General features: G+C 35.6%; 1 protein-coding gene across 3 annotated transcripts; it reads left to right on the top strand.

Annotated features, from left to right (window-relative positions):
- The first annotated feature begins 234 nt into the window (after nucleotides 1–234).
- On the top strand, nucleotides 235–26,247 carry LOC310717872 (GRAM domain-containing protein 2B). Of its 3 annotated transcripts, none has more exons than XM_083526254.1 (13): nucleotides 235–412; nucleotides 16,354–16,497; nucleotides 16,965–17,025; nucleotides 17,907–17,979; nucleotides 18,239–18,342; nucleotides 18,860–18,958; nucleotides 19,127–19,198; nucleotides 20,273–20,335; nucleotides 20,882–20,999; nucleotides 22,140–22,211; nucleotides 22,402–22,501; nucleotides 23,964–24,071; nucleotides 24,457–24,613. In XM_083526254.1, the coding sequence occupies exons 1-13, from the start codon at nucleotides 333–335 to the stop codon at nucleotides 24,470–24,472; spliced, it is 1,110 nt and encodes a 369-aa protein (XP_083382380.1). In that variant the 5' UTR covers nucleotides 235–332; the 3' UTR covers nucleotides 24,473–24,613. The 3 variants fall into 3 exon arrangements, with proteins under 3 accessions (XP_083382380.1, XP_083382378.1, XP_083382379.1); XM_083526252.1 differs by lacking the exon at nucleotides 235–412 and adding an exon at nucleotides 10,303–10,463 and having other exon boundaries at nucleotides 24,457–26,247; XM_083526253.1 differs by lacking the exon at nucleotides 235–412 and adding an exon at nucleotides 13,325–13,525 and having other exon boundaries at nucleotides 24,457–26,247.
- Nucleotides 26,248–27,542: the final 1,295 nt, after the last annotated feature.

Below are 27,542 nucleotides of genomic sequence, written 5' to 3'. Positions count from 1 at the left end.
ATTCTTCTATTCACAACCATCCTACAACCATTGTGTGTTTTTTTTTTTCCTTTTGTTGAAAGGTCTCATTCTGCTTGTACTGTATCTTATTACTGTGTACATGGCCTGTGTCCAGGAAACCAGGGGTAACCTAATCCTCCCCATGTATAAACGAGGACTAGGTTTATCCTACTCACACCTTTAGCCATAGGTAAATGCTCCTGTCTGATACATATATGATTTTTTTTTTAAGAAATGTAACTGTTTACAAAGAATAACTGCTTGTTTGTGTTGAGAGGGTTGAGAGGATTGTGAGTCTAAATCTTTCAGCTGTTGCTTTAGAGGTCACTGAGATGGAAAAGAAGCTTAGCAAGTGGAAGCGATGGCATTCAGAGCAAAGCGAGGACAACACGCATCCTGACAGAGCCCTGAGGTGTGTTTGTGTTCAATGCTAAAGAGTATGGTTAATATTTTTTAAGACACTAGTAAGTGGTGGTTACTTATTTGAAAAAATGTGCAGGCAGAAAAACTATAAATTAAATGCATAATGTATAGATTGTGGGAAATGAGGGATGAAGGGAACTAAAGCAAGTTCGTACAATAAATGTAGAATTACAGAATGTTTTGGTGAATATTCCTAAGTACTTTGTTGATGAGCAATGCAAAGTAACAATACAAGGCTTTTCAGTGTGTTGAATATTCATCCTGACATTGTACTGGCACTGTATTTCTGACAATTTGTAGTCACTTGTTTTTATAAACAGCACTGTGTAAAAGTTTTAGGCACGAAAAATGCTGTAAGGTAAGAATGCTTTGAAAATAAATGTTAAAATAATAGAAAGTAAATAAACAAAATAAAAATCCAAATCTAATCAATATTTGGGGTGACCACACTTTGCATGCAAAAATCACTTCTATGTAACATTTTCACACAGTTTTTGAAGGAACTCTGCAGGTAGGTTGTTCCTAACACAGATCTTTTTTGGTTGTAGGCTGCCTCAAATATTTCTGTCTCTTCGTGTAATCCTAGACAGATTTGATGATTTGGGGATCAGGGCTATGTGGGGGGCCAAGTACACCCAGGACTGCAGGAATAGAACTTTCAGGAATCCTTGTTCTTCTCCTCGTCCTCTACACTTAAGACATTGGCTGTTTGTTTGGAGTTGTTGTCCTGCAGCAGAATTAATTTGGGGCCAATCAGATGCCTTCCTGATGATCTCAGCATTAATGGCAGATGCCTTCATGTCTGAATTCTAGTCAGAATTAAGGCTATTAATCCTGGCCGAATCTCCATCTCTATTTGCAAAATGCCACCCCAAACTTGCAAGGAAACCTCCACCATGCTTCACTGTTTAGTTTGTTAATTTATTATTGTACCACTCTCCAACAACACCTTGTTTTTTTGCTACAGCCAAATATAAAAATTTTACACATCTGTCCAAAACACCTCCTGCAACTTTTTTTTCTGCACCATAGTTTTGTTGAGCATTCTTTTCATGTCAGATGTATGAAGTTTTTGAGCTCAGGCTTGCGATGGTGTATGATCTTCTTCTTCTTCTTCTTCTTTCGGCTGCTCCCATTAGGGGTCGCCACAGCGGATCATCCGTCTCCATACCACCCTGTCCTCTATATCTGCCTCTTTTACACCAACTACCTGCATGTCTTCCCTCACCACATCCATGAACCTCCTCCTTGGCCTTCCTCTTTTCCTCCTACCTGGTGGCTCCATCTTCAGCATTTTTCTACCAATATAATTCATGTCCCTTCTCTGCACATGTCCAAACCATCTCAATCTCGCCTCCCTCACCTTGTCACCAAAACATCCTACATGTGCTGTCCCTCTAATAAACTCATTTCTAATCTTGTCCATCCTCGTCACTCCCAACGAAAACCTCAACATCTTCAGCTCTGCTACCTCCAGCTCCACCTCCTGTTTTTTACTCAATGCCACTGTCTCTAATCCATACAACATCGCAGGTCTCACCACAGTCCTATAAACTTTCCCTTTCATTCTTGCAGATACTCTTCTATCACAAATCACTCCTGTCACTCTTCTCCACCCACTCCACCCTGCCTGCACTCTTTTCTTTACTTCCCTAACACACTCTCCATTACTTTGCACTGTTGACCCCAGGTACCTGAACTCCTCCACCTTCTCCACCTCTTCTCCCTGCAACCGCATCACTCCACTTCCCTCCCTCTCATTCACACACATGTACTCTGTCTTACTCCTACTGACTTTCATTCCTCTTCTCTCCAGCGCATATCTCCACCTCTCCAGGCTCTTCTCAACCTGCTCTCTACTCTCACCACAAATCACAATATCATCTGCAAACATCATAGTCCAGGGAGACTCCTGTCTGACCTCGTCCGTCAACCTGTCCATCACCACTGCAAACAGGAAAGGGCTCAGGGCCGATCCTTGATGCAGTCCAATCTTCACCCTGAACCAGTCTGTTGTACCTACTGCACACTTTACTGCCGTCACACTGTCCTCATACATGTCCTGCACCACCCTCACATACTTCTCTGACACACCTGACTTCCTCATACAATACCACAACTCCTCTCTCGGCACTCTGTCGTACGCTTTCTCTAAATCCACAAATACACAATGCAGCTCCTTCTGTCCTTCTCTATACTTCTCCATCAACATCCTCAAAGCAAATAAGGCATCTGTGGTGCTCTTCCTCGGCATGAAACCATACTGTTGCTCACAGATGGTCACCTCTTCTCTCAGCCTGGCTTCCACTACTCTTTCCCATAACTTCATGGTGTGACTGATCAACTTAATTCCCCTGTAGTTACTGCAGGTCTGCACATCTCCCTTATGCTTAAAGATCGGTACCAGCACACTCCTTCTCCATTCCTCAGGCATCCTCTCCCCTTCCAGAATCCTGTTAAACAATCTGGTTAAAAACTCCACTGCCATCTCTCCTAAACATCTCCACGCTTCTACCGGTATGTCATCTGGTCCAACCGACTTTCCATTCTTCATCCTCTTAATCGCTGCTCTCACTTCCTCCTTACTAATCCTATCTACATCCTGCTTCACCAACTCCACATCCTCCAACCTTCTCTCTCTCTGATTTTCCTCATTCATCAGCTGCTCAAAATACTCCCTCCATCTTCTCAACACACTCTCCTCACTAGTCAACACATTTCCCTCTCCATCCTTTATTGCTCTAACTTGCAGTACATCCTTCCCAGCTCGGTCCCTCTGCTTGGCCAATCGGTATAAATCCTTTTCTCCTTCCTTAGTGTCCAACCTTTTATACAGTTCCTCATATGCCTTTTCCTTGGCTTTCGCCACATCCCTTTTAACCTGCTGCCGCATCTCCTTGTACTCCTGCCTACTCTTCTCATCACTCTGTCGATCCCACTTCTGTTTTGCCAATCTCTTTCCCCTAATGCTCTCCTGCACTTCCTCATTCCACCACCACGTCTCTTTTTCTTGCTTTCTATTTCCAGATGTCACACCAAGTACTTTTCTAGCTGCCTCCCTCATCACTCCTGCAGTAGTTGCCCAATCATCCGGCACCTCTTCACCACCACCAAGCCCCTGTCTGACCTCTTCCCTGAACCTCACACTACACTCTTCCTCCTTCAGTTTCCACCATCTTATTCTTCTTTCAAACCTTACTTTCCTCCTCTTCTTCTTCGCCTCCAAAACCATCCTACAGACCACCATCCGATGCTGTCTAGCTACACTGTCCCCCGCCAACACCTTACAGTCTCCAATCTCCTTCAGGTTGCATCTCCTACACAGAAGATAATCCACCTGTGTGCACCTTCCTCCACTCTTATACGTCACCCTATGATCCTCCTTCTTCTTAAAATACGTGTTCATCACTGCCATTTCCATCCTTTTAGCAAAATCTACCACCATCTGCCCTTCCACATTCCTCTCCTTAAAACCATACCTACCCATCACCTCCTCATCACCTCTGTTCCCTTCACCTACATGCCCATTAAAGTCTGCCCCAATCACCAATCGTTCTTTCCTAGGTACACCATCTACCACTTCATCTAATTCACTCCAGAATCTTTCTTTCTCCTCCATCTCACAGCCAACTTGTGGAGCATAGGCACTGATGACATTTATCATCATCCCTTCAACTTCCACCTTCACGATCATCACCCTATCAGAAACTCTCTTCACCTCCACTACACTCTTACTGTACGCTTCCTTCAGAATCACCCCTACACCATTTCTTTTCCCATCCACACCATGATAAAACAGTTTAAACCCACCTCCAATGTTCCTGGCCTTACTCCCTTTCCACTTGGTCTCCTGAACACACAACACATCTACCTTTCTCCTCTCCATCATATCAGCTATCTCTCTCCCTTTACCCGTCATAGTACCAACATTTAAAGTACCAACCAGAACCTCTACTCTCCTACACTGCTCCTTTTCCTGCCGTCTCTGTAGACGCCTTCCTCCTCTCCTTCTCCTCCTTCGGCCAACAGTAGCCCAATTTCCACCGGTACCCTGTCGGCTAACGATACCTGTGGCGGTCGTTGTTAACCCGGGCCTCGACCGATCCGGTATGAAATTCTCATTTGTGATCCGCATATTTGATTTGGCACATGTTTTACGCTGGATGCCCTTCCTAACGCTACCCTCCCCATTTACCCGGGCTTGGGACCGGCACTAAGAGTACACTGGCTTGTGCCCCCCTAATGGCTGGGTTAAAGCGATGGTGTATGATCAGGGACATGAAAAAGACTTCCACAACCTCACCCTAGTAGCAGAGTTTGGTTCTTTCTCACCCAGGTTTAAGATCCTACACATCACCTAATGACTGACATTAATTGATTTCAACCTACAAATGAAATTGATGATTATTAGCACCTGCTTGGTAGCAGGTTAATCATACACCTTACTCTGATCCTACAAAATCCCTGACTTTGTGCAAGTGTTCAAAGTGTGCGAAAGAAAGAATTGAACACCAAATATTGATTTGATTTGAATTTCTCTACTGTTCAGTGACTTTCCATTTTGTTAATTTATAATAATACAACATATATGGAAGACAACAAGCTTGTAACCATTAGGCGATCTGTTATGTTTAGCTACCCTGACACTAGACAGGGCTGAAATATCTAGAGTTTGCTGGATTGTTCTGGTTGGTTTTGGTACCTCTAGCTCTAGTGTTATCATGTCTTTTTTTATCACATGTTTCGCTGCGTTTTCTGATCATCTCTCATGATAGTGGTTTTGCTTAGACAACCGACGTAAAAGATATAATGTGTGCGCTCTGTTTCATATCCAAGAAAGGAAAAGGTCATACAGTTGAAATGAGTTTAAAAGTGTGTTCTTTCAGTTTAAAGTTTAAATGGCTAATCATGCTATAGGTTTGCTGAATTTACAAATTTCATCTGCCAGAATTTGCTGTTTGTTTAAACATCTATACATCTGTGATTCGGCTGTGGGTACGGGGCTGCAGGTATGGGGCTGTAGGTTCTCATGACTATGCAAATATATTTAGTACAACAGCATGCTTCTGAAAGTCACACTGCATTTACACAGCAGTTCTATACACAAGAAATGTATATTTAACAGCTGAGTTGTCAGACACAATATACTGTAGACTATATGGACAAAAGTATTGAGACACCTGACTTTTTCAGTCATATGTGCTTCTTCCCAAACTTTTACCGCAAGGTTGGCGGCACACAATAGACTATGGATGTGGCAGCATTACATTTTCCTTTCACTTGGAGACCCAAACCTGTGCCAGCATGACAGTGCCCCTGCACACAAAGCAAACTCTATGCATTTATGTTTGCATGGGTTGTAGCTGAAGACCTTACTATAGAGCTCTGAACTCAACCCTATTAAACACCTTTGAGATAAACTGGAATGCTGAGTGCACCCCAGTCTTGCTCACCCTACATCAGTAGCTGACTTGACTAATACCATTTTGGCTGAATGAGCACAAATCTTCACAAGCATAATCCAAAATCTAGAGGAACATTTCTACAGAAAAGTGGAGGTTATTATAACATCAAATGGGGAAAAAATGTAGAATGTTTTTTTTTAAAAACACATAAGAATCTAATGGTCAGGTGTCCTCAAACCTTTGTCAATAGTGTAGTTCTCAAAAAAGGTCGCAGCTGGACAGAACAGCTGTGCCATGCAAAGCACGGACTGATTCTTATAGTTTATTTAACAGTTTTAGTGTAACAATCCATTGCTAGAATTAGAAATTTATGTAGCAAACACAGACAAGTGGCACAATCCATGTCACTTTGCGATATTTGTAAAATATTTTCAGTACTTTTTGAATGCCGCCTCTGTAATCAAATTAGTGGACTGGAACTAATTACTTTGCTATAAGATGAGCTCTGGCAGTTGTTCAAGTTGCAAGGAAGATTACATATTTTTATAATTTTGCTTGTTCTAATACATTTATTTTTTATTGTAACAGCTCATCACGGACACTGGAATGCCTAATGATGAAAATATGAAGTAAGGGTTTGGGAAATATAATGAGTTATTATTATATAAGAACATGTTAATTTAAAAAATGTGAAAAAGTTTCTGGTGTTGGCACTGTAACAGTTGTTCAGATTTCAGATTCTGGCAAATGCAGTTGCAACATGATAAGCTGCATTTCTATTCTCTTCAACATCTATATAGCTGCTATAATGTAAGTGATAACATGAGTTATTGATTTTTAAAGTACTTTATCAATCCCAAAAGGAAATTGTCTTTTCTGCATATCCCAGCTTGTCAGGAAACATGGGGTCAGAGCGGTTGGTCATGGTGCATCAGAGGTTAGGCCTTGAAACCCAGAACCGCTGAACCGCCACCACCCTGTAAAAAGCAAAAGAATTTATGTAATAAAAAAAGAAAAAGAACAAAGGTGCTTATTACTTGTCACATGTACTTTACAGCACTGTGAAATTTTTTCTTTGCAAATTCCAGCAATGTTAGGAATCTGGTCTCAGAGGGCAGGGTCATTATACTTACCCAAGGGCCCTAAGAGTGGCAGCTTAGCATTACCGAGTCCTGAATCCCCAAACTTCTGATCAGTAACGCAGAGCCTTAGGGAGTACACCTAAGTGTTCTTGTCCACTTATAGCGAAATAATCAATCTTTGTGGATCGTATTTCTATAACAGCATGTCCCCATATGTTTAAACTCCATTTTGTCATTTAGAACCTTTTCCTTAATTCCTTAATCCCATTACGGTTAACTTAATGTAAATAGTCAACACATTTGCCTTTTCAAAAACAGAGATAAACTGTATTTTCCCCCCTGTAGTCTGGCTGCTAAACTGGCCTTGAACACTGATAATGTCTCTTGTGACAAAAGCTGTCAAGCAGCCCCGGGGCCTCATGAAAACATATGCGCTATGGATGATGCAAGCTGTTACACAACAGTATAGGAAGCTTCTGGAAGATTTGTTACTTCTATTAACATTTACACACGCTTATTTCACTTTCTTTTTTTTTTTACCATGTTCGATCATTTTCTTTTGTTTATTTACACTCTCTTTTTATATATAACAGGACGTGAAGGAACATTTAGCACTGCTGCGCTAGAACACAGACTTTTACCTTGTTTATTGGAAATCACTGAAGTGCTACACATGTAAACCCCAAGTGCTTTAGTGCTGGTTACTCTGTGTGTGTGTGTGTGTGTGTGTGTGTGTGTGTGTGTGTGTGTGTGTGTGTGTGTGTGTGTGTGTGTGTGTGTGTGTGTGTGTGTGTGTGTGTGTGAGTGTGTGTGTGAGTGTGTGTGTGTGTGTGTGTGTGTGTGTGTGTGTGTGTGTGTGTGTGTGTGTCAGGTGTGTTCTTTCCTTATAGATCCTATGCATCCATGGCAACTGTTACAAAAGAAAGAGTGGGTTGATCAGTGTGGATGGGGTTAATAGATCATATAGAGGTGGAGTTTGCATGGCTCATGGCTATAGTTACTATCAGCCGTGTGTGCTGCAGAAAGCAAAGTTTTTCATAAGGATTGAGTCAGTGTGTAGATAGAAGCTGTAAAGTGAGTGAAGCTGAACTCTCATTAAGTTCATCTTGTTCTGAGTGTGTGTGTGTGTGTGTGTGTGTGTGTGTGTGTGTGTGTGTGTGTGTGTGTGTGTGTGTTGGTGTGGGTGTGTGGGTGGATGGGTGTCAGGTGTGTTCTTTCTCAGACATACTTAATGCTGTTTGTGCCACCAAAGGGATCAGCCATCGCACCTGTGGGGCTTATTTACCTTTGCCAAGCCTTTTTATTGTGTTGTACACCTGATATACAGTCAACACCGATATTATTGTTTCATTTGACTTTATTTTTTACACCGAACACTTTTTCCCAGAGATTCATTTCCCCAAAATTATTCACAGCCATGTAATTAAAATTTGGTAAAGCTGCAGCTTGCAGCAACTATCACTGTATTGCGAAAGGTTAAATATTATACGTACAAGGATCTTCAATGCTTTTCCATGTACACATTTTATGAGCTTTACATTCTTACATTTGCATATTTAGACTGCCCTCTTTAATCACACCACAGGTTTTTAATAGCATGCAAACATAAAGTCGTTTAGATTTGCATTCTGTTAAACTCTATTGAGAGGCCTGCTTAAATTAAAGAGTGTTATGCTAAAGTGTGTCAAAGGGTTTAAGTGGAAATATTGTGGAAATATTGTGAATGATTTTTTTATATTTTTACTGGTGATTTTGACATTGATATTTTGTAAATAATTGCAAGTATCATTCTATAGATGTTTTCCTATAGACTTTACATGAGTATTTTAATGTAGGATAAAAAAAATGATTAAAGCAAATTAGTGCAAAAACATCTAATGCAGTATTCCACAGTGCTGGTATTTAGTCACTGTTTGTATCATTCAACAAAAATATTCCATAAAATTCCAATACTTCATTATATAAAAAACTAATATTCTTGCTATGAGTTGTCAGTCGGTTATTCTTTAAGAGTAATTTAGTCAATTGAATACATCTTGTTTTCCACTTAAATCTCAAAACTCTGTTTCATTACAGACAGATGTTATTTATTTCTATCTCTTTCAGACATACAGTACACACAATTATGTACATGAGTACACCATTAAAAGTAAGTATTAACAAAAGCTTAGAAATATTGAAAAGTTAGTAAACTTTAGTTTGAAGCTTCCTTTCATTTACAACATTTGGCAGATGCCTATGTCCAGAGCAACTTACAACAATTGCTTGGATGCAACTAAGCAATTGAAGGTCTTGTTCAAGGGCCCAGCAGTGGCAGCTTGGTATGGCTGGGATCTGAACTTTCCAATCAGAAGTCCAACGCCTTAACATCTGAGCTACCACCTCTAACTTATGCTAACCTTACATTTTCAGGATAGAAAAATGTTAACATATACCCAATTAAAGAAGATAGTGAACCTAATTGCTTCATGCTGATTAATATTAGGTATCTTCCACCTTTAAGGTAAATAATTGGCCTGTAATTGAAGCAATCACATCAATTAAAAAAACACAATCACAAAGTTCATTGAATGTATACAGCAGAAACCTTTCCAAAAATTAGATGCATGGTAAATCTACACATATATCGAAGCTGGATTGCAAGAAGTCAAAAAGCAAGAAAAGTACAGAGGCCTCCTAGGAGTATGGGTGGGGGGGTAAAAAGCTTCCTAATGTACTGTATTTCAATATAGTCATTTTTCATGGAATTAAATTTGAGGCAGGTTGAGTCTGTGCTGGTTTGTCATGTCATTATGAAAGTTCTAACTATGGTTAATGCTTAGTAATAGTTAGAATGCATGTTCTATACTTAGATCACATTGTTCTTGTACAGATGTGTTCTCCGTAATACGCTCTCTTGTAGGCAGTTGTTTTTCTTATAACTTCTAAGATTTATTACTAGTAAAAGTAAAACATTTTAGTACATTTTACAAAATGGCATGTATTATTGTAGTGTATCGTGTCGCTGTGTCTTTCTCATAGTTTTTACTCTGCACACTTTCACCTACATTTTTTTGTTCACAACAACCTTAAGAATTCCAGTAAGGCTACTGATTGCAATCGCCTGCTGATGTATATCTGAGCTTTAGAGCAGAAGGTGTTGTGGCCAAACCCATGACTCTTCATCACCTGCTTTCTCATAAATTTGCATAATGTGCATGGAGTTGTGGTGCAGGAACCATGCTTCATCAAGACAACCCCATTCAAACTCACTGTACTGGGTGGAACAAATGGATCCTATGCATCCATGGCAACTTTGTAAAAGGGAGAGTGGGTTGGTCAGTGTGGGTGGGGTTGATAGAGCATATAGAGGTGGAGTTTGCATGGCTCATGGCTATAGTTACTATCAGCTGTGTAGTGTGTGGTGCAGAAAGCAGTTTTTCACTAGAATTGAGTGAGTGTGTAGACAGAAGGTGTGTAGTGAGTGAAGCTGAACTCTCATTAAGTTCATTTGTGTTTGCAACATGGATAGTAATAAAGAAATGTGCAGGAAATATTCACTGGACAGTTTGGGGTGAGTTGCCCACTGATGCATCATAATATTTAAATATGGTGGTTGGGATGACATTATAATACTAATGTTATTTTCATTTTGTAAATAATATTTTAAATGACAAATATTGTATAGACTACATTTCAACGTTATGTTATTTATATTTAATATATATTGTTTCTCAGCATCTTGCATTATACACATTCATGATGCTTAGAATATTCATAATATAATCATAATAATCATAAATATGAAATATTATACATGTATTTAGATATACATTCAACCAGCAATCAACCATGATGCATATTTGGTGTGCAGTTGTAAGGTATTTAGTGTAAATTTGTATTAAATGTTTAAAATGTAATATATTTATAATACATTTTGATTTACTATCCAAAAATGTTAATGAAGATAACTTAAACTTACATTTATATGCAATTACTCATCTAAATACTACATAGTCTGGTGAAAGATTGAAATCTTCACTAAAATGTAAGTATATATAGGAAAAGTAATTAAATAAATATTAATTTCAAGAATGATTAACAAGTGAACAACACATCTGCCTGAGATCACACAGAAATTAGTGCCTTTTTGACCCAGAATCCAGTATTATTTATTTAGTTTTGTTTAGTTCTAATCTAAGATGCTTGCTAGCATGAATGAATTGCAAAATAATTTAGCTCAGTCCCACTGCAGCATTGAAATTTGCATTTATACAGTAACAAGGATATTGCATTTTTTTCCATTCCGAAAGGTCACATTTGTGATAATTCTATTTTCATTAGTATGCATTATTTTCCTAATTGACTTGCCATACACAGGTCCAGCAGAAAATACCATCATGTTTACAATCATGGTTTGTGTTCAAATTACTACAGACTGAATTACTATACCATGCTGACAAGGAATTTCCACCTGCAGCTCTGTCATTGGTCTAAATTTTTTCTATTTGTAATGAAAAGTAACTGAAACGCTTGTCCTGTATCTGCAGGATTTCATTTTTAGAGTTATGCTGCTGATACATAATTAAGTGAATTGGATAATTGAATGAATGACTGTATACATGTTCTTGTTAGAGTGGCTGGGGTTTGGTGTAATTTTTAATATAACATATATTACAGGTGGCCTTAAGCCACATTTATTATATGTATTATAAAAAGAGGTGCTGGTTAATATGAATTGGTTGTAGATGTATATGGTTTTGTTGTAAAATAGGAGGTCTGAATTTAAAAGAATATGTAGTATGTACCGTATTTTTCGGAGTATAAGCCGTTACTTTTTCCCTACGTTTTGAACCCTGTGGCTTAAACAACGAAGCGGCTAATTTATGAATTTTTCCTGGGTTTTTCCCGGTTTCACAAACTTCAAGCCAAAAAACTGAGCGGCATAACATTAGACCAATGAAATTTCCGAACGAAAACGAAAAAACGCACCTCACCTGTGTTCTGAGCTGCACGGCATCGGGAGAAAAACTTTCACCGGGTGATTTTTAAACGCACGACGATGTCAAAAGATAAACCTCTGAGAAAAATAGTTGTGAAAGGAAGGAGGAAGACAGTGAACAATGACTTTCTTGGTAGGCTACTGTTTAGATACAAGCCGTTGTAGCGCGTTGAGTCTGGGTGAAGGGAGAGCTCGCTAACTCCAGTTGCAACAGAAATCATATAAGCACAGACAGGTTTCCAAAACTTGTGCTTTTTTTTTTTTCTTGGCAACAGCGTTAAGGGTTAGTCAAAGAAACTTAGAAATCAGCATCAGAAAATAATAAGGACATAATCCTCGTCTTGAACACACGCAGTAATACTGGAAAAATGCGGCGCCAGGCTATTCCCAAAATACCGCTATGCTCCTAAAGGAAGTGCAACATATTTCACCCGTTACACCGAGTGTAACGTGTCTTTCGTTAAAGCCTGTGTAAAGTAAATTAGTGTAGACACCTGCGGCTTATAGACAGGTGCGGCTTATTTTTGTTAAAAATTTAAATATTTGTAAAACTCAGTGGGTGCGGCTTATATATGGGTGTGCTTTATAGTTTTAAATTACGGTATGCACCAAAAAATAAATGTCTGTAGTTATGTCTAATGGTTTACAAATAATAATAAAAAAGATATTAATAAAATCCATTTAAACCTTTATATAAATATTTTACAATATAAAGCTGAATGGAGATTGTGCAGGAGATTTTCATGTCTGACATACTAAAAATGAACAAATGTTTGTTACATTAGATTTGCATGTGCTTTCCCTGATTTTTTAGTCCCCATTAGCTGTTATAATAACCTCCACTCACTAAGTGTTCAACCACAAGGGCATTAACAAAGAAAGGTACTGAGGTAGAGTGAGGATTCCTTGAGTACCCTCAGCATTCTAATTCATCCTAAAGGTTTTCAATAGGGTTGAGGTTTATAGCAGGCCACTCAAAGATCTTCTACCGCAACCAGTGTTAAGCATATCTTCATTGAGCTTGCTTTGTGCACATTGTCATGTTGGACAGGTTTGGTCTCCTAGTTCAAATGAAGGGAAAATATAATATTACTGCATCCAAAGACATCCTATACAAATGCCACCAAATTTGTGGTAACAGTTTTGGGAAGATGTCGTGTGTCCTAATTCTGTGTTCATATAGTGTATATATATTCAGAAATGTGAGTAAATGTGAGTAAGGCTAATTTAGCTGTTTATGAAATAGTGATGCTAAATTAATGACACATTTAAAAACTGAAAGTGACAGCAGTCTATAAGCGTTGCTCCTACTTCATTTTTTTGTATTGTCTATTTGGTCTGGTTTTACACAGGACAAGAAAATGATAGAAGGAAACAGGTTTTTCAGCTTCTCACAAGTGTAAGAATGCAAGATCTGTTCAAGTTGAAAGCACGGCTTATGTTGTATTGAGAGCAACTTGTCCCCATACTACTACTTTGGGAGGTGAATGATGTCAAGTTGATAAAGCATTCATGAGGTGTGCACGTGTGTTGCAATGCACTCCTTTAGCTTTGAGTCAAGTTTCATTAATTGCTTACGATCAGTGTGAGGACTGCTGTCTGTTTTAATAAATGGAGCCTGAAGATTCTGGACGGTAATCTCTCTCTCTCTCTCTCTCTCTCTCTCTCTCTCTCTCTCTCTTTCAATCTCTCTCTCTCTTTTTTTTGCTATCAATATATATATATATATATATATATATATATATATATATATATATATATATATATATATATATATATATATATATATATATATATATATATATATATATACATATATATATATATATATATATACATATATATATATATATATATATATATATATATATATATATATATATATATATATATATATATTGATAACATTTAGATCATTTTAATTTTTAAATAATTTATATGATAATCTATATGGGAGCTGTTAAAAAAATGTTTAAATGTTATGTAATGATAACGTGTAACGTGTGACACCGCTAGAAAATCAGGTCATAAAATATATTCTGTTAATATTAACCACACCTAAGGTACTTTAAGGGTTAAAATAGTTTAAGGTTCACCAGTGTTTTCAACGGCTTGATGTTATTCTGGTTTGAGGACTGTGCTTAAAAATCTGATAATGCCCCTAGCAAATGCTTTTACCTTGTATATTAGTTAAAAAAAAACTAAAGTATTATGAAAACCTGCTGTGACATGAATCTTTTAAACTGTACATTTGATTAATATCAAACTTTTAAATATGACTACATGAAACTTATTAAATATAACACTGAACCGCTGGAGCTTTGTGTTTATGAGATAAAGATTTCTACAACGTATCACTTTTCACTTTAGTATTCAGTTTACTGTCAGAAAACTGCTGAGCTGATAACCAGTTCTTTAAGTCACAGTGTTTCTTGAAACAAAGATTCGAATTACCACAAAGTATTTGGTTTCTACAGCCTCTATTTTTAAACAGTTAAAAACGTCATGTTCAATTTGGCCACGCTTTTTTCACTATTAAAAGTATGCATCAATATGCTAATAATTTAATTCATTTAAACTGTTCTAATTAAGAAAACATCACATCATGACCATGCATTTATAATGCTGACATTAAAAGAAGAAGAAGAAAAAATAAATAATAATAATTATAGATAGATAGATAGATAGATAGATAGATAGATAGATAGATAGATAGATAGATAGATAGATAGATAGATAGATAGATAGATAGATAGATAGATAGATAGATAGATAGATAGATAGATAGATAGATAGATTTTTTTTATATAATCACTTTGTGAGCAGAAAATTTTCTTTTGTAAACAAATGACAAGAAATTTGAAGTTTTTGCTGTTATTTGTCTGTAAATTCTATTACTATTTTGTATATTATTCTTTGAGAAGTTAAGGCGTTTAATGTATTAATTAATTTATACACAGACCAGGCATAATATAATATTATAACATTATGACCGGTGAAGTGAATACCACTGATTATCTCTTCATCATGGCACTTGTTATTAGCATATATATGTATGTATGTATATGAGTCTTTGCCATGAGGTGCCATGTTGAATATCCAGTGGTCAGTATAAGGGAATTGTACTCACCAAATTTGAATTGCTCTAATACAAGATACATAAATGTGTATGGTTGTATCAAGCAAACAAAAGCATGAACATGAGGAATAGGACGTGTGTTTACAAGACGTACGTCTTTTATCACTTAGGGTCTAATCACTTTTGTTGACAGCTATTTTGACAATAATGTCTGTATGTTAAGTTATTTTTAGACAGTAAATCTATACGGATATACAAGCGGCATATTGACTACTCTAAAACACATCCAAGTTTCATTTTTATAGTATTGTTCCCTGAGTAAAGATACTAAAACGGTTGAAATGTGGATTACTCACTTTTGTGAGATAATGCATATATATATAAGGGGTGTAATGTTACAAGTATTTGTACCAAAATCTACATTATTACAAGGCTTAATGCAATCCTTTTTACTTGCGGAACATAGTTACAATTTGAGTTCTTTTTAGGAACGTATTAAGTGGCAGACCGCAAGTTTGTTTAGCATCACACTTTGAGTGCATTATTATTATTATCAAAATTCTATTATTATTATTATTATTAAACTTGAAAACAAACAACGGCAGGGGTATAAAAACGGAACTAGATTTAGTGCAGTGTCACTGTGGCTTTATTAGACATTTATTAAAGTATGCTCAAATAAGTAGGACAGTTAAGTAGATCATGTCTTTAAAAACTTGAATATTAAATGTTAAACACACACACACACGCACACACACGCACACACACACACACACACACACACACACACACACACACACACACACACACATGTATTACCGAAATGGGGTCTAAAAAATAAACTATTTAATTTATATTTTCCATTGATATTATTTTGTTTATTCAGTTTTATTTGTGGCAATTTAATTGATTAATCAATGTAATTAATATAGAAGAAAAGTGTATTGCGTTCATTTTTTTTATTCTATTTTATTTTTATAAATGATTATAATATCACTTTTTTTTCAAATCTTGATGATCACAAATGTTGATAATAATAAACTGCGTTGATAAAAGAAAAAAAAAACAATCAAGCAATTTTATGTTTTGCATTTAAAGAGGTACGTATCAAACCGTGAATTTTGTGTACCATTACCCCCTAATATATATATATATATATATGATTATATGTGTATAATATATAATACTATGTCCATTTTATGTCTATAAAAATGTGCTATTAATTCCTGTTATTATTATTATTATTACTCGCCCACTATTTTAAGGTTACATTAACTGAATAACATGTTCTGATACAGGTTACAACTGCAATATAAATTTGTATTTAGTTCATTGTGTTCAGGTGTTAAGCATTACTGATGTTATGACATGTACCTGCTGTAGCTACATCCCAGATTGTGGAGAAACCCTGGGAAAGTCCAAAGAGTGTAAAATGAGGAGGAGTTCTGAAAGCATGAAGGGACGTGTCCTGGAGGAGGCACATTTTGAAGTCTCTAACAAGACCCTCCAGAGAAGCGGCTCCCTGCGGTTAGCATATTAACATATTTATTGTTATTTTTTTTATTGAAATTATTGCTAGCCTGCAGGAACCTCTAAAAGTAAATAAACAGATTTTTATATATTAAGGCTGCCAGCTGGCATGACGTTCAAAAGTTTTAAGTGTCACATTGCACAAATCATTAACTCCATACAGTTATATTGAATAGCACATAGTGAGTCATCCTGGTATTATGGTAATGTGATCAAGTTAGTATTACTTTAGTGTGACAGGACAGTTTGTTGTTTTCTTTTATTTGGTTCATGTATTAAACCTTAAACATTGGTGTGTTACTTCTGAAATGATCAACTATACAGTTATTTTACTGATATTCTAGAATAACTCATGATTTACTCGACAATTCGGAAAAGAAAATATAGCTCTACCAGGGAAAACATTTTGGAACTGTAACTTAAGTCACAATCTTATATACTGTAAATGTAAATGTGTCCAACAGAACCACTAGCACAATAGCGGAGGAGGGGGCTGAGCACACAAATGGACATCTTAATCGCAGTGTGAGTTTCTTGCTTTCATTTAAGAAGTACATATCTGATAGCAGTGATTATAAAATCGTTACATAAGCAAGTGTTATTATGATGATCATTTCACCACATTGTTGCTGAATTATCTATTAGCCAAAAGGTAATGATTCATTTTGTGTATCTTATACATTTATTTATTATCTTTGAATAGAGTCTATATTGTCTTTACTTTGCATGAGTCAGAGAAGGTTTTGCTAAACAGGATCGTCACGATAAAGGGCTTGCATTTTTTCATGTGCTGTTGGTCTTATTAACTTCATGTAACGTAAAAATTAGGCTTTGGAGAGAATAAGGTTCTGCTAGACCAGGGGTCACCAACCTTGAAACTGAGAGCTGCTTCTTGGGTACCGATTAATGTGAAGGGCTACCAGTTTGATACACACAGTTTTCAGTTTGATCTGAAATAACACATTTGCTCAATTGACCTTTTATGCTATGTTATTATTAATAATGAATGATATTCATCTATGTGAAGACACTGATCATGTTAATGATTCCTCATAATAATTATCAATAATGATTTAACAAAGTAGGAAACAGCTATTTTTAGAAAAGGCCCGTGGACTACACATGTGGTCCTTGCGGGCTACCTGGTGCCCGCGGGCACCATGTTGGTGACCCCTGTGCTAGACTATACACAGTATACTATATACTACAATTAGAACAAACTGGAACATTTTCACATATTCATAAAAAAAACTATATTTATTACATACTTTGAATTTTATTATAAAACACCTAGTAACAATATTTGATCATTCTAGGATTTTATGTTTTTATAATGTATAGTTTTTATATTTTTCCCGAATTAGTAATTTAATGTACGTATTTTTGTATGTATTTTTGTCCCCCAGAGTTTAAAGAACCATAGGAAAACATTCCACAAACATTTCTCAGAAATCTCTGAGATGGAAGAGTATATCAACGGTGAGTACATTGCGGTTTAACCTTCTACTTGCAATTCTTAGATCAACCATTTTTTATGCAAAATATATAAAAAAATATTCCATAACCTATATGTGTGCTTCCAAATATTCCATGTGCACTTTCCACCTTAGGTTTTCCCCCCTTTTTTTTCAAGGAAATAGATCAGCTGTATAGTACGATCCAGTGATGGCCTTGAACATAATTGAAAAGCATGCAGGCTTGACAGTATGTGTTTTTTTTTTTTTTTTTACTTTTACAGCTTTCAGCTGTGCCCTTCAAAAGGAAGTGCTCTACCATGGCAAGATGTACGTGTCCCAGCATCATGTGTGTTTCTATTCCTCTGTTCTACTAAAAGAGACAAAGGTAAGAACAGAAAGTCTGGTTGGATGGTGTTGGTTAATTTTGCATTCTTACTAATCTTCATATCTGATAAGATTTCCACTAGAGCAACTTACACAACTTGTATGGCAGACACTCTGCAATAACAGTTTTTTTTTTTTAAATGTCTGCAATTTTTTATTTTAGGAATAAATCTATAGTACCAGCACTGTAATAATCTTAAATTGTGTTATAGACATTCTACAAAATGTAATGTAAAAAAAAAAAAAGCGTAGCATCTCGCTCTTTAAATAAAGCAGAAAACCCCTATTGTCTTGTTAGAACTTACCATTATATTGTTCTGTTTCTTACTTCAATGCCTGATGACAAATACTTAATCAATAATGAATTATACAATGTTTAAATGTCATATGAAATATATACTATTGTGTTTAAATATTAAGGATCTGGATTACGTATTCATGAAACCCAGATGTAGTAGCTCTATTTCAGAACGCTGCATAATGATCATAGTTTTTGTATTTTTGTTATTTGTGTCCAGGTTCAGATACACACATCCACAATCCAGATTATAAAGAAGAAGAACACAGCACGGGTTGTACCCAATGCAATCTCAATCATCACCAGCACTGGAGAAAAAGTATGAGCTTTGCATCAACTGTAAAGAAAGAATAATTTTGTCACTGTTCTGAGGCTTTACTTTATATTATATTATATTATATTATATTATATTATATTATATTATATTATATTATATTATATTATATTATATTATATTATTTTATATTATATTTTCTTGTCTTTTCAGTATTTGTTTGGCTCATTGCGGAATCGAGATGCCTGTCTCAATGTCCTAAAATCAATATGTCCAAAGTTACAGGTTGGTCATTATTATTCATTATTAGTATTTATTTGTATTGTATCTAATTGTAAAATGTGCGTTGGCCAACTGGTAGTAAAAACAATCTAAATGGACAAAAGTTTGTGTGTGTTTTTTTATATATTCCACACATAGTTACTGTTTGCTATTATAACAACCTATACTATTCTGTGATAGATGCTCCACTTAATTTATTATTGTGTTCGTGGAGATTTGTGCTCATTCAGCCACAAGAGCATTATTTAAGCTAGGTTTTGATGTAGGGTGAAGAAACCTGGGGTGCAGTCAGCATTCCAATTTATCCCAAAGGTGTTGAGTAGGGTTAAGGTCAGAGCTCTTTAGCAGGCCTCTCAAGATCTTCCAGTCAAACCCATGTAAACCATATCTTCATTAAGCTCACTTTGCTCAAAGGGAAGCACATATCACAATTAACCGTTAATGCCTGGAAAAGTCAGGTGTCCCAATACTTTGCCCATAATAGCATTTTAATTTAAATTACAGTGAACTATATGGCAGATACTTTTATGATATTGCAAATTCAAAATGGATTACGAATAGGGCAGATTGTCCCTTATTGCATGCTTCAAGTCTCATGTGTTATTAACATTCTATATTCATGAGTTAATAGATAAACAAGAGACAAAGTAATTAGGACAGAGTTATAATGCTTAATAACCATTTCAAGGATTGGGACATAAAGTGATCTAGAAAATTGCACCAATCTTAAAGCAGATGATTAACAGATTTAAATCTGTAGTAACTTGAAAGAGCGTTTACATTTATGGCATTTGGTAAATACCTTTATTCAAAGTGGCATACAATTATCTTGTAGCAGTTGAGGGTTAATGGTTTTGCTATGGTCCCAGCAGTGACACCTTGTTGGTACTGGAATTTGAACTCATGATCATTAGATCAGAAGTTTAGCATTTTAACCATCAAGCTGCTACGATGACAAAGTCATAGTATATATATATATATATATATATATATATATATATATATATATATATATATATATATATATATATATATATATATATAAATATATACATTTTTTTTGCTTCTTCCCCACAGCATGTAAGTGCTAATAGCAGCCCTCAAATGTCTTCTGCAGAAAACGGCCATGAAGTCGACACGGTGAGAATAAGAAAAGAAATGAACTAAATAATTTGTTCATAATGGTTTCATAATGGTGTGCCATATCACATACATTTTCTAACCAATAATTACAATAACAGGGAATTGTTTCTGGAATGCTGCTTAAACTGTGTTTGCATTGTAATATTTCACATTGTCTAAAGTGCATTTATATAAACACATCTTTTCCTTTTTACTGTATATATTTCTTTATTGTTGTCTATTATTTCAAATGAGCAGAAAGTGCTTACCATCATAGCTATACAAAGTCACACAAACATAAAAAAAAAAAATACAATCGTTCAGCTATTGCATTTAGTGCATTTACATAGGAGATTGCATTTTTTTAGAGGCATGTTAAATAGTAAAGAGGTTCTGTTTGGTACTTTGAAAATAGGAAATGCTGTTGCAGGGATTTGTAATTAAAGAATTATGGGTTACATAGAAGAAATAAACAAAAAAAAGCCTTAAGACTTCCAGAAATATGTAACTTGATTTGTTGTTGATGTAATTGTAGTGCAGTTCTGAGAAGATCTCTATTCACAGATTTCCAGTTACTCCAGTCAGGAAGAACATAGTTCAGACCCTCACAGGTTCTCAGTATCAGGACCGGACAGGACAGAGGGCAATGCTCCTCTCTCATCACCCATCAAAATTTCTAACGGTCAGATATCTCCACACACTGCATTTACTGAATAAATTTTTTAATCAAGAAAACCAATCTATTGTTTACAGATTTCACAGTATTAGTTCATTTGTGATGCACTTAAAATAGTTCCTACATTGGTTGGGCCTAACTTAATCTTAAAACTATATATTTTGTATTTGTGTTCTAAATCCCTCCTTGCAGGGGATTAAAAAAAGGAACATCTTACCTTATCTCATCTGATCTTATCTTATAAAATTAATTTCCTGGAATTTTCCACACCAACAAAGACTGGAAAGTTGTTGTTTTCCTCTCTTTTCTTGTGACAAAGGGAAGAAATGTTTATCTGATGGCATTAAATGCTTTTTTGCTGCTGCTGCTTCTATTAGCAGAGACAGAATAGAACAGAATTCATAAACAAACTGTAATAACAATAAATTGAAACATTGAAAAAGGTGACCCTAGACAATACTTTTTAGACATGTATTAGGACACCTGAGATTTCCAGTCATATGTGGTTCTTCCCAAAACTGTTACTACAATGTTGAAGGCACACAACTGTATATAATATCCTTGGATGCAGTGGCATAACATTTTCCCTTCACATAACTAAGAGACCCCAACCTGTTCCAGCCTGACAATGCCCCTTCATGAAGATATGGTTTACATGGGTTGGCGTGGGGGATCTTGAGTGTCCTGCTATAGAGCTCTGACCTTATCCATATTAAACATCTTTGACATGAATTGGAATGCTAGTGAAACATCTTCCCGGAAGAGTGATGGTTATTAGAACAGCCGATGGGAATTAAAGTATATATGAATCTTACGGTCAGATTTAGACAAACATTTGTCCATGTAGTGTATTTTCTGTACGATTTTTTTAAGAAAATGTTTGCTAATTACAAATGTTAATAATTCTAGCTTGTTAACCAACAGGCCAAACTAACAGAATTTCTGACAGGAAAATATTTAAATTCACAGATTTTTTTTAGTGTATATGTTTTGTTTACTACCAATTCTAGCCAACTACCTAGTATGTGCTAATCGGACAGGACATCTCGTAGTTTGTTTGTATTGAAGCAAAAAACGTAATAAATGAAAACTTAAATAACAACACTGTTTTGATACGTTGATGAATCTCACAATTACTTTTTATAGGTGAAGAGAAAAACAACTCCACATCATGGAACGGCACCAGGAGAGATGATCACCCTTCAGAGGAAAACACAGGTAAAAAGCTGAACACACACAATTGCTTAGATGTTCTGAAAGAAATTCTGTGTAAACATAATTTAACACCAGGTCACAAACTAAGCCATTGGTACCCACACACACCAAGTTCAGTTGGTTCAGGATACTTAGGTCACACACTAATTTAATCATTTCTTTTTTTTTTTTTTACCATGTGTTCTATAATTAGCCATCTCTTGGGTGACCATGGTAACAGAGAAGATCAGATTTCTTCTCTCTATGGGAGGCACAACCAACGTCAACAAACTCATCATTGTTTATCTCATACTGTAAGTTATTCTATATTGTATTATACTGTAATATATTCTATATTGTAAGGGGCACAATATGTCCTGGTTGCAAGGCTTTATAATGTAGTTTCTTGATATTAAATTCATAATTTGTGTCTTTTCATATCATAAAAAGAGAATCAATCCTATTGCAGTATTTATAGGGGTATTTAAATGACATCATTGATATCATAAAGCAGCACTGCCTGATTATTTCTCTTATAAAACAGCAATTAGCCAATTAAATTATGTATTTTTTGACAGCTCAAACATTTGAAATAATTTAAAGCTGCAGTTAATGTTCATTTGTTCCTGTTATCTCTTCGAAAAGCTATAAAAGCTTTCTTTCCCACATCAGTAAAATTTTTCTTTTTCATGAAGGCAATAGGACAAAATAGGCAAGTAATGTTTATACATCTCACAAAAAACTTTGCTATTTAGGCAAATTTTTTATTAGTTTGCATGTTTATTTACATGTTGGTTACTGTTTGTTTGAGTATATGCTAATATATGCTAACTTTGCTATTGTTAGAGCTGCTATTACAGAAAATTAATCAACACCTTCTGATCAATCAGAATCCAGGATTCAACAGAACTGCGAGGATATGTGGATTCCTTCCTCAGTTGCAAATTCTTTACCAAATAAATACTAAAATTTATATGTGAAACCTTGAAAGAACCTGACAAACATGAGTGTATTTAATCTGATATCTTGTACGAGAATGGGGTTGGGACCTACTATATAGCTGGAGCACTGACGCTTCCAGGAAATTGAAGTTGGCATAAATGCCATGCAGTCGTTCAGGAAGTGTCTGAACCATACCATAAACATATCTGATGTGGCAAGTTCGTTTTGTTCAGTGGCGAATTAACAGATAGTTGAATCTTCGTCAAGGGTCGAGCAGGACAATAGCAACAAACCAAAGGAAAAATACTTAATTTTTTTATATTTTTTTTTTTTTACTAATATTCAGTATATGAATATTATCAATAAATTGCATTCCGGACAAGTAAAAACGGTGCATGCAAATATTGAACGATCTCAGTTTGTGTCAGGTTTCTTGTGAAGCTTATCATTAAAGTGTTTTTATTAAATATAACTGGGCCCTTTTGTAATTAGAATAAATGATTCTGGTGGAAATAGGCCTTAAATATTGAATATGTGGCATACCTCCATAAATACATGAAATGAAATAAAAAACTAGCATGCTTCAGGGTGAGGTGGATGTTAGATTGGAGGTATTGAGGTGTTATCATTCAGAGTGCAGTATTTAGCATAAGTGCAGTAGCTTGAGCAAATCTTGCTTTTTGGATCAGTCAGTGGTTTAATGGTAATTGCTGCTTGTTTTGTGCCGTTTAATGCATTTAGCTTAAAGGGGTTTCCTGTTGGTTCCTGAGGTTATGTTGAGTGTTAGACTCTGTAGGCGTAGTATTACTGATCTGCATTAATATTTGTATGCAGAGCTCTGCTCCTGCTCCTGTCATCCGGCTACATCGGTATGCGTATTGCAGCTTTGGAGGAACAACTGACCACATTGGGAGCCACGAGTGAGTTTAGTCTACAGAAAACGTAAGTAACTGTTCAAATACACAACCAGGAACACACATGTCACGCATTCACGTGAAACACAATGACCTGACATGTGGAAGAGTGGAAGAGAGTTCACGTGAATAAAGGTTACAGTGCATTCAGAAACAGACTGGGCGACAAAGTGGAAGGGCTGGAAAATTTCAATAATGAAACATATGCTTTTATCTGAGATAGCATCAGACTTACAGTTACACTGTGCACTGTGGTACACTTTTCACGATACAATCATCTGAAACTGAAAAAGAACTGACAAAATGCCTGCCGAAGTCAACGAAGTTCACACTACGTATTCAGTTCGTTTCTATTGTCTGTATGTGTGGGGGAAAAAAAGTGCCCTCTATTTAAACCCGCTTCCTTTTCTCAGGTATAAGGAAACATAACACCTTGTCTGTACAAAGAGCCTGAAAATTCCTGGAGGAGTCAAAACGTGTCTGTCTCTTCACAATCAGTGCAACAATGTATCTTCAGTGGCACAGCAAACTGATCAAGAATCAATCTGAAAACAGCAGACGATATTCCCAGCAGGTCTGCTCAGCATCAGGTTCCAGTCGTGTCCCAAAAAATTAATTGCATTTGCCTGGGATGTAACCAAATGGAGGATTAACTCTTGTAAAGTATGGTATCTACCCTCAGGTACAGTTGAGTTAAATGATTAAAAGTGCATAGTTTTTTTTTTTAGGAAACTATTAAATATAAATTTAAGTAATATATCTGTACACCACACCTCTACTGCTTGGTGACAGTCATTAGATTATTTATTCAATAACACCAAACCATTATTCTAATCAGGGTTGCCAGGTTCGTGTTTTGGTTATTTTTTTAATACCAAATTGGTGTACATTTGGAAAATGCAGCTTGAAATCAAGTCTGTAGGTGGGCAGTTTAAAACAAACTGCCCACCTACAGACAAAAAAACAGGATTGATTAAATAAAGGAAAAATAAAAGGAAAAATATGATATAATTAATGATAATGCTATAATGAATGCCTATAATTAAATTGCAGTAATACACACTTTAATGCAAAAACAATTCGGAGGTGTATTGCAGATTCTGCTGGTCAGAAATGTGTGCGCACACTGAAGATTAATGCATTTCCCTTTTTCAGTGCATGAGCTTTGGGAGCTAGTTTTAGCACCTTGTGTATTTTTTTAAATATAGTTGGGCTGGAAATTTCACTGAGATCTGGCAACCCTGATAGAGGATCACAAACTTTTAAACCAAAGTACCTGATTGTCAGAGTTATTCTGCATAGGGGTTAATTTCTACATCAATGTTTGAAGTTTTATAGAATCTTTGAAACCGACTCTCCACATGTTGTGGGGAATATTTAGCAATTAAAAAATTTAGCACAGAAGAAAAAAGAATGCGACTCTAACATACCTGTAGCTCATAATAGATAGTAGATAAAAGACAACAATTTCTGTGCAACAAATATAAGTATAATGTTTATGTACTCTTAGTAGTTATTCATTTTTAGTAGTACATTAATTTTAATACTTTTAAATATGGACAATGCAGACCTTTCAACCCTACCTTTTATACCCTATGATCTTTTAAACAGTCATATTTAGTTGTTTTGAATGTCTTTTCTGTGGAATTTAGACCTAAATATTAATGAACTAATTGAAGTATTTGATGCATGGTAGCAAACATAAACAAATTTTTTTAACATTCTTTTAACATTTTCTGAATTAAATGTGTTGGACATGGAATTGTTTTACTGCATATACATAGCTTTCAAACTTCCCTCAGTCTATGCTCACTTTTATCTACTTATTAAAATCTATAAGCTAATCTTTTTTAAACAGACAGAAATTCCTTAATGGTGTGAAAAATACACTACACCAGGGCTGATCCAGAATGTTGCCCTTTGCACTTAATAATCTGATTGTACAGTTATTTGTTTAAAATGCACTTTGGGCTGGGATCTGTTTTTTGTTGTTGTTGTTGTTGTTGTTGTTGTTGTTGTTTTTGTTGTTTCTAAACCTTGTACATTGATCTTCATTATAGTTGTGGGTTTGTTTTAATGCTTGTGCTTTGATTTCCTAGCCTAATGGTTTAATTATTGATCTTCAATATAGACATCATTGTATTTGAAATACTATGCAATGAAATGATTCGATTAAAAAAAATCTATTTTTTAAAGTGACAGTTGTCATCAATGATCTCTTAAGAAATGGCCATGTACACGTAAGGTAATGTTTTAGACCAGAGGCTCACAAACATTTTAAAACCAGGGGACATTGTACAATAAATCAGACCCCTCAGTATATATTTTTTTCCAGAACATTGTTTAAATCAGTTGGTACTGTATATCTTTCCGTTGCTTATCTTTACACCGACACAACACAGTGAGTCAATGCTAAAATTATTTAGATATTTGTTTATGATTAGTAAGGAAATGACCAAACAGGTTAATAAAATGTAAATAATTAATATAATACCTGATAATGGTTGGTTGTGCTGTAATTACATCACAGACTGTCTGGCTACACTTCACACACCTTCTATAATAATTCAATGAAGGAGTTTATAAATTTGTCGCCATCTACTGGTTCATTACATTGCATCGCTTCCTTATAGTTTTTTTTCTTATATTCTGAGCATTTAGAAAAACTCAATTTGTGAATGTACATAAAATAAATATGAATCATATGCAAAAGTGGAAACACTTAGTCTTACTGCTTTTAAGACACATGCTTGCTCCTTTTGTTTATATGCAACATACTAGCCAATTTATTGGTATGAGGATTTACTCTGAGCAAGCAAATATATAAATGTACAGATGTTAAACATTATTGTCATTGAAAAATCCTTCCTTAGAATAAATTACATCTTTTCACACTCTTGGCATCTGTACAGTTTTCCTTGCCTCTTGTAAAACTTATCAAACGTCTTCTTTGCTAGTTGGAAATTTCTTTCATCCCAGAGCAGTTCAATATGATTTAGGTGTGGTGACTGGGCACACACACACACACACACACACACACACACACACACACACACACACACACACACACACACACACACACATTACCAAGTATGTTTACACACACAAGGAATTTAACTTGGCAACAAGAGGTTCCAGTGTAGGTTCAGAGTTAAAAAGTTCAGAAATAATATAACTAAATATAAGTAAAATGGACAATTAAATAATGCATTATATACAGAAGTAAAAATATTGTTGAAATTAATGTACATATGTGTTATTTACAAGTGTGCATTTTACAAATGTACCATTCGGATCCTATGTATAAATGTGTCAGTTATGATGGACAATGTGTAGTTATATATATTTTAATTGTTCAGGCTGAGTATAGCCTGCGGGATAAATGTGTTTGTGCATGGCTGTTCTGGTCTGTAGCGCCAACCAGAAGGCAACAGTTTGAAGAGAGAGTGGGTTGTATGTGGGGGGTTCAAAGTTAGCCCTTAGCCCTTTTCTCCACTCT

This window comes from Silurus aristotelis (genome assembly GCF_946808225.1).
Source record: "Silurus aristotelis genome assembly, chromosome: 22".
Taxonomy (NCBI): Eukaryota; Metazoa; Chordata; class Actinopteri; order Siluriformes; family Siluridae; genus Silurus; species Silurus aristotelis.
The sequence above is the reverse complement of the archived record's forward strand: the minus strand, read 5'-3'. Positions and strand labels throughout refer to the sequence as shown.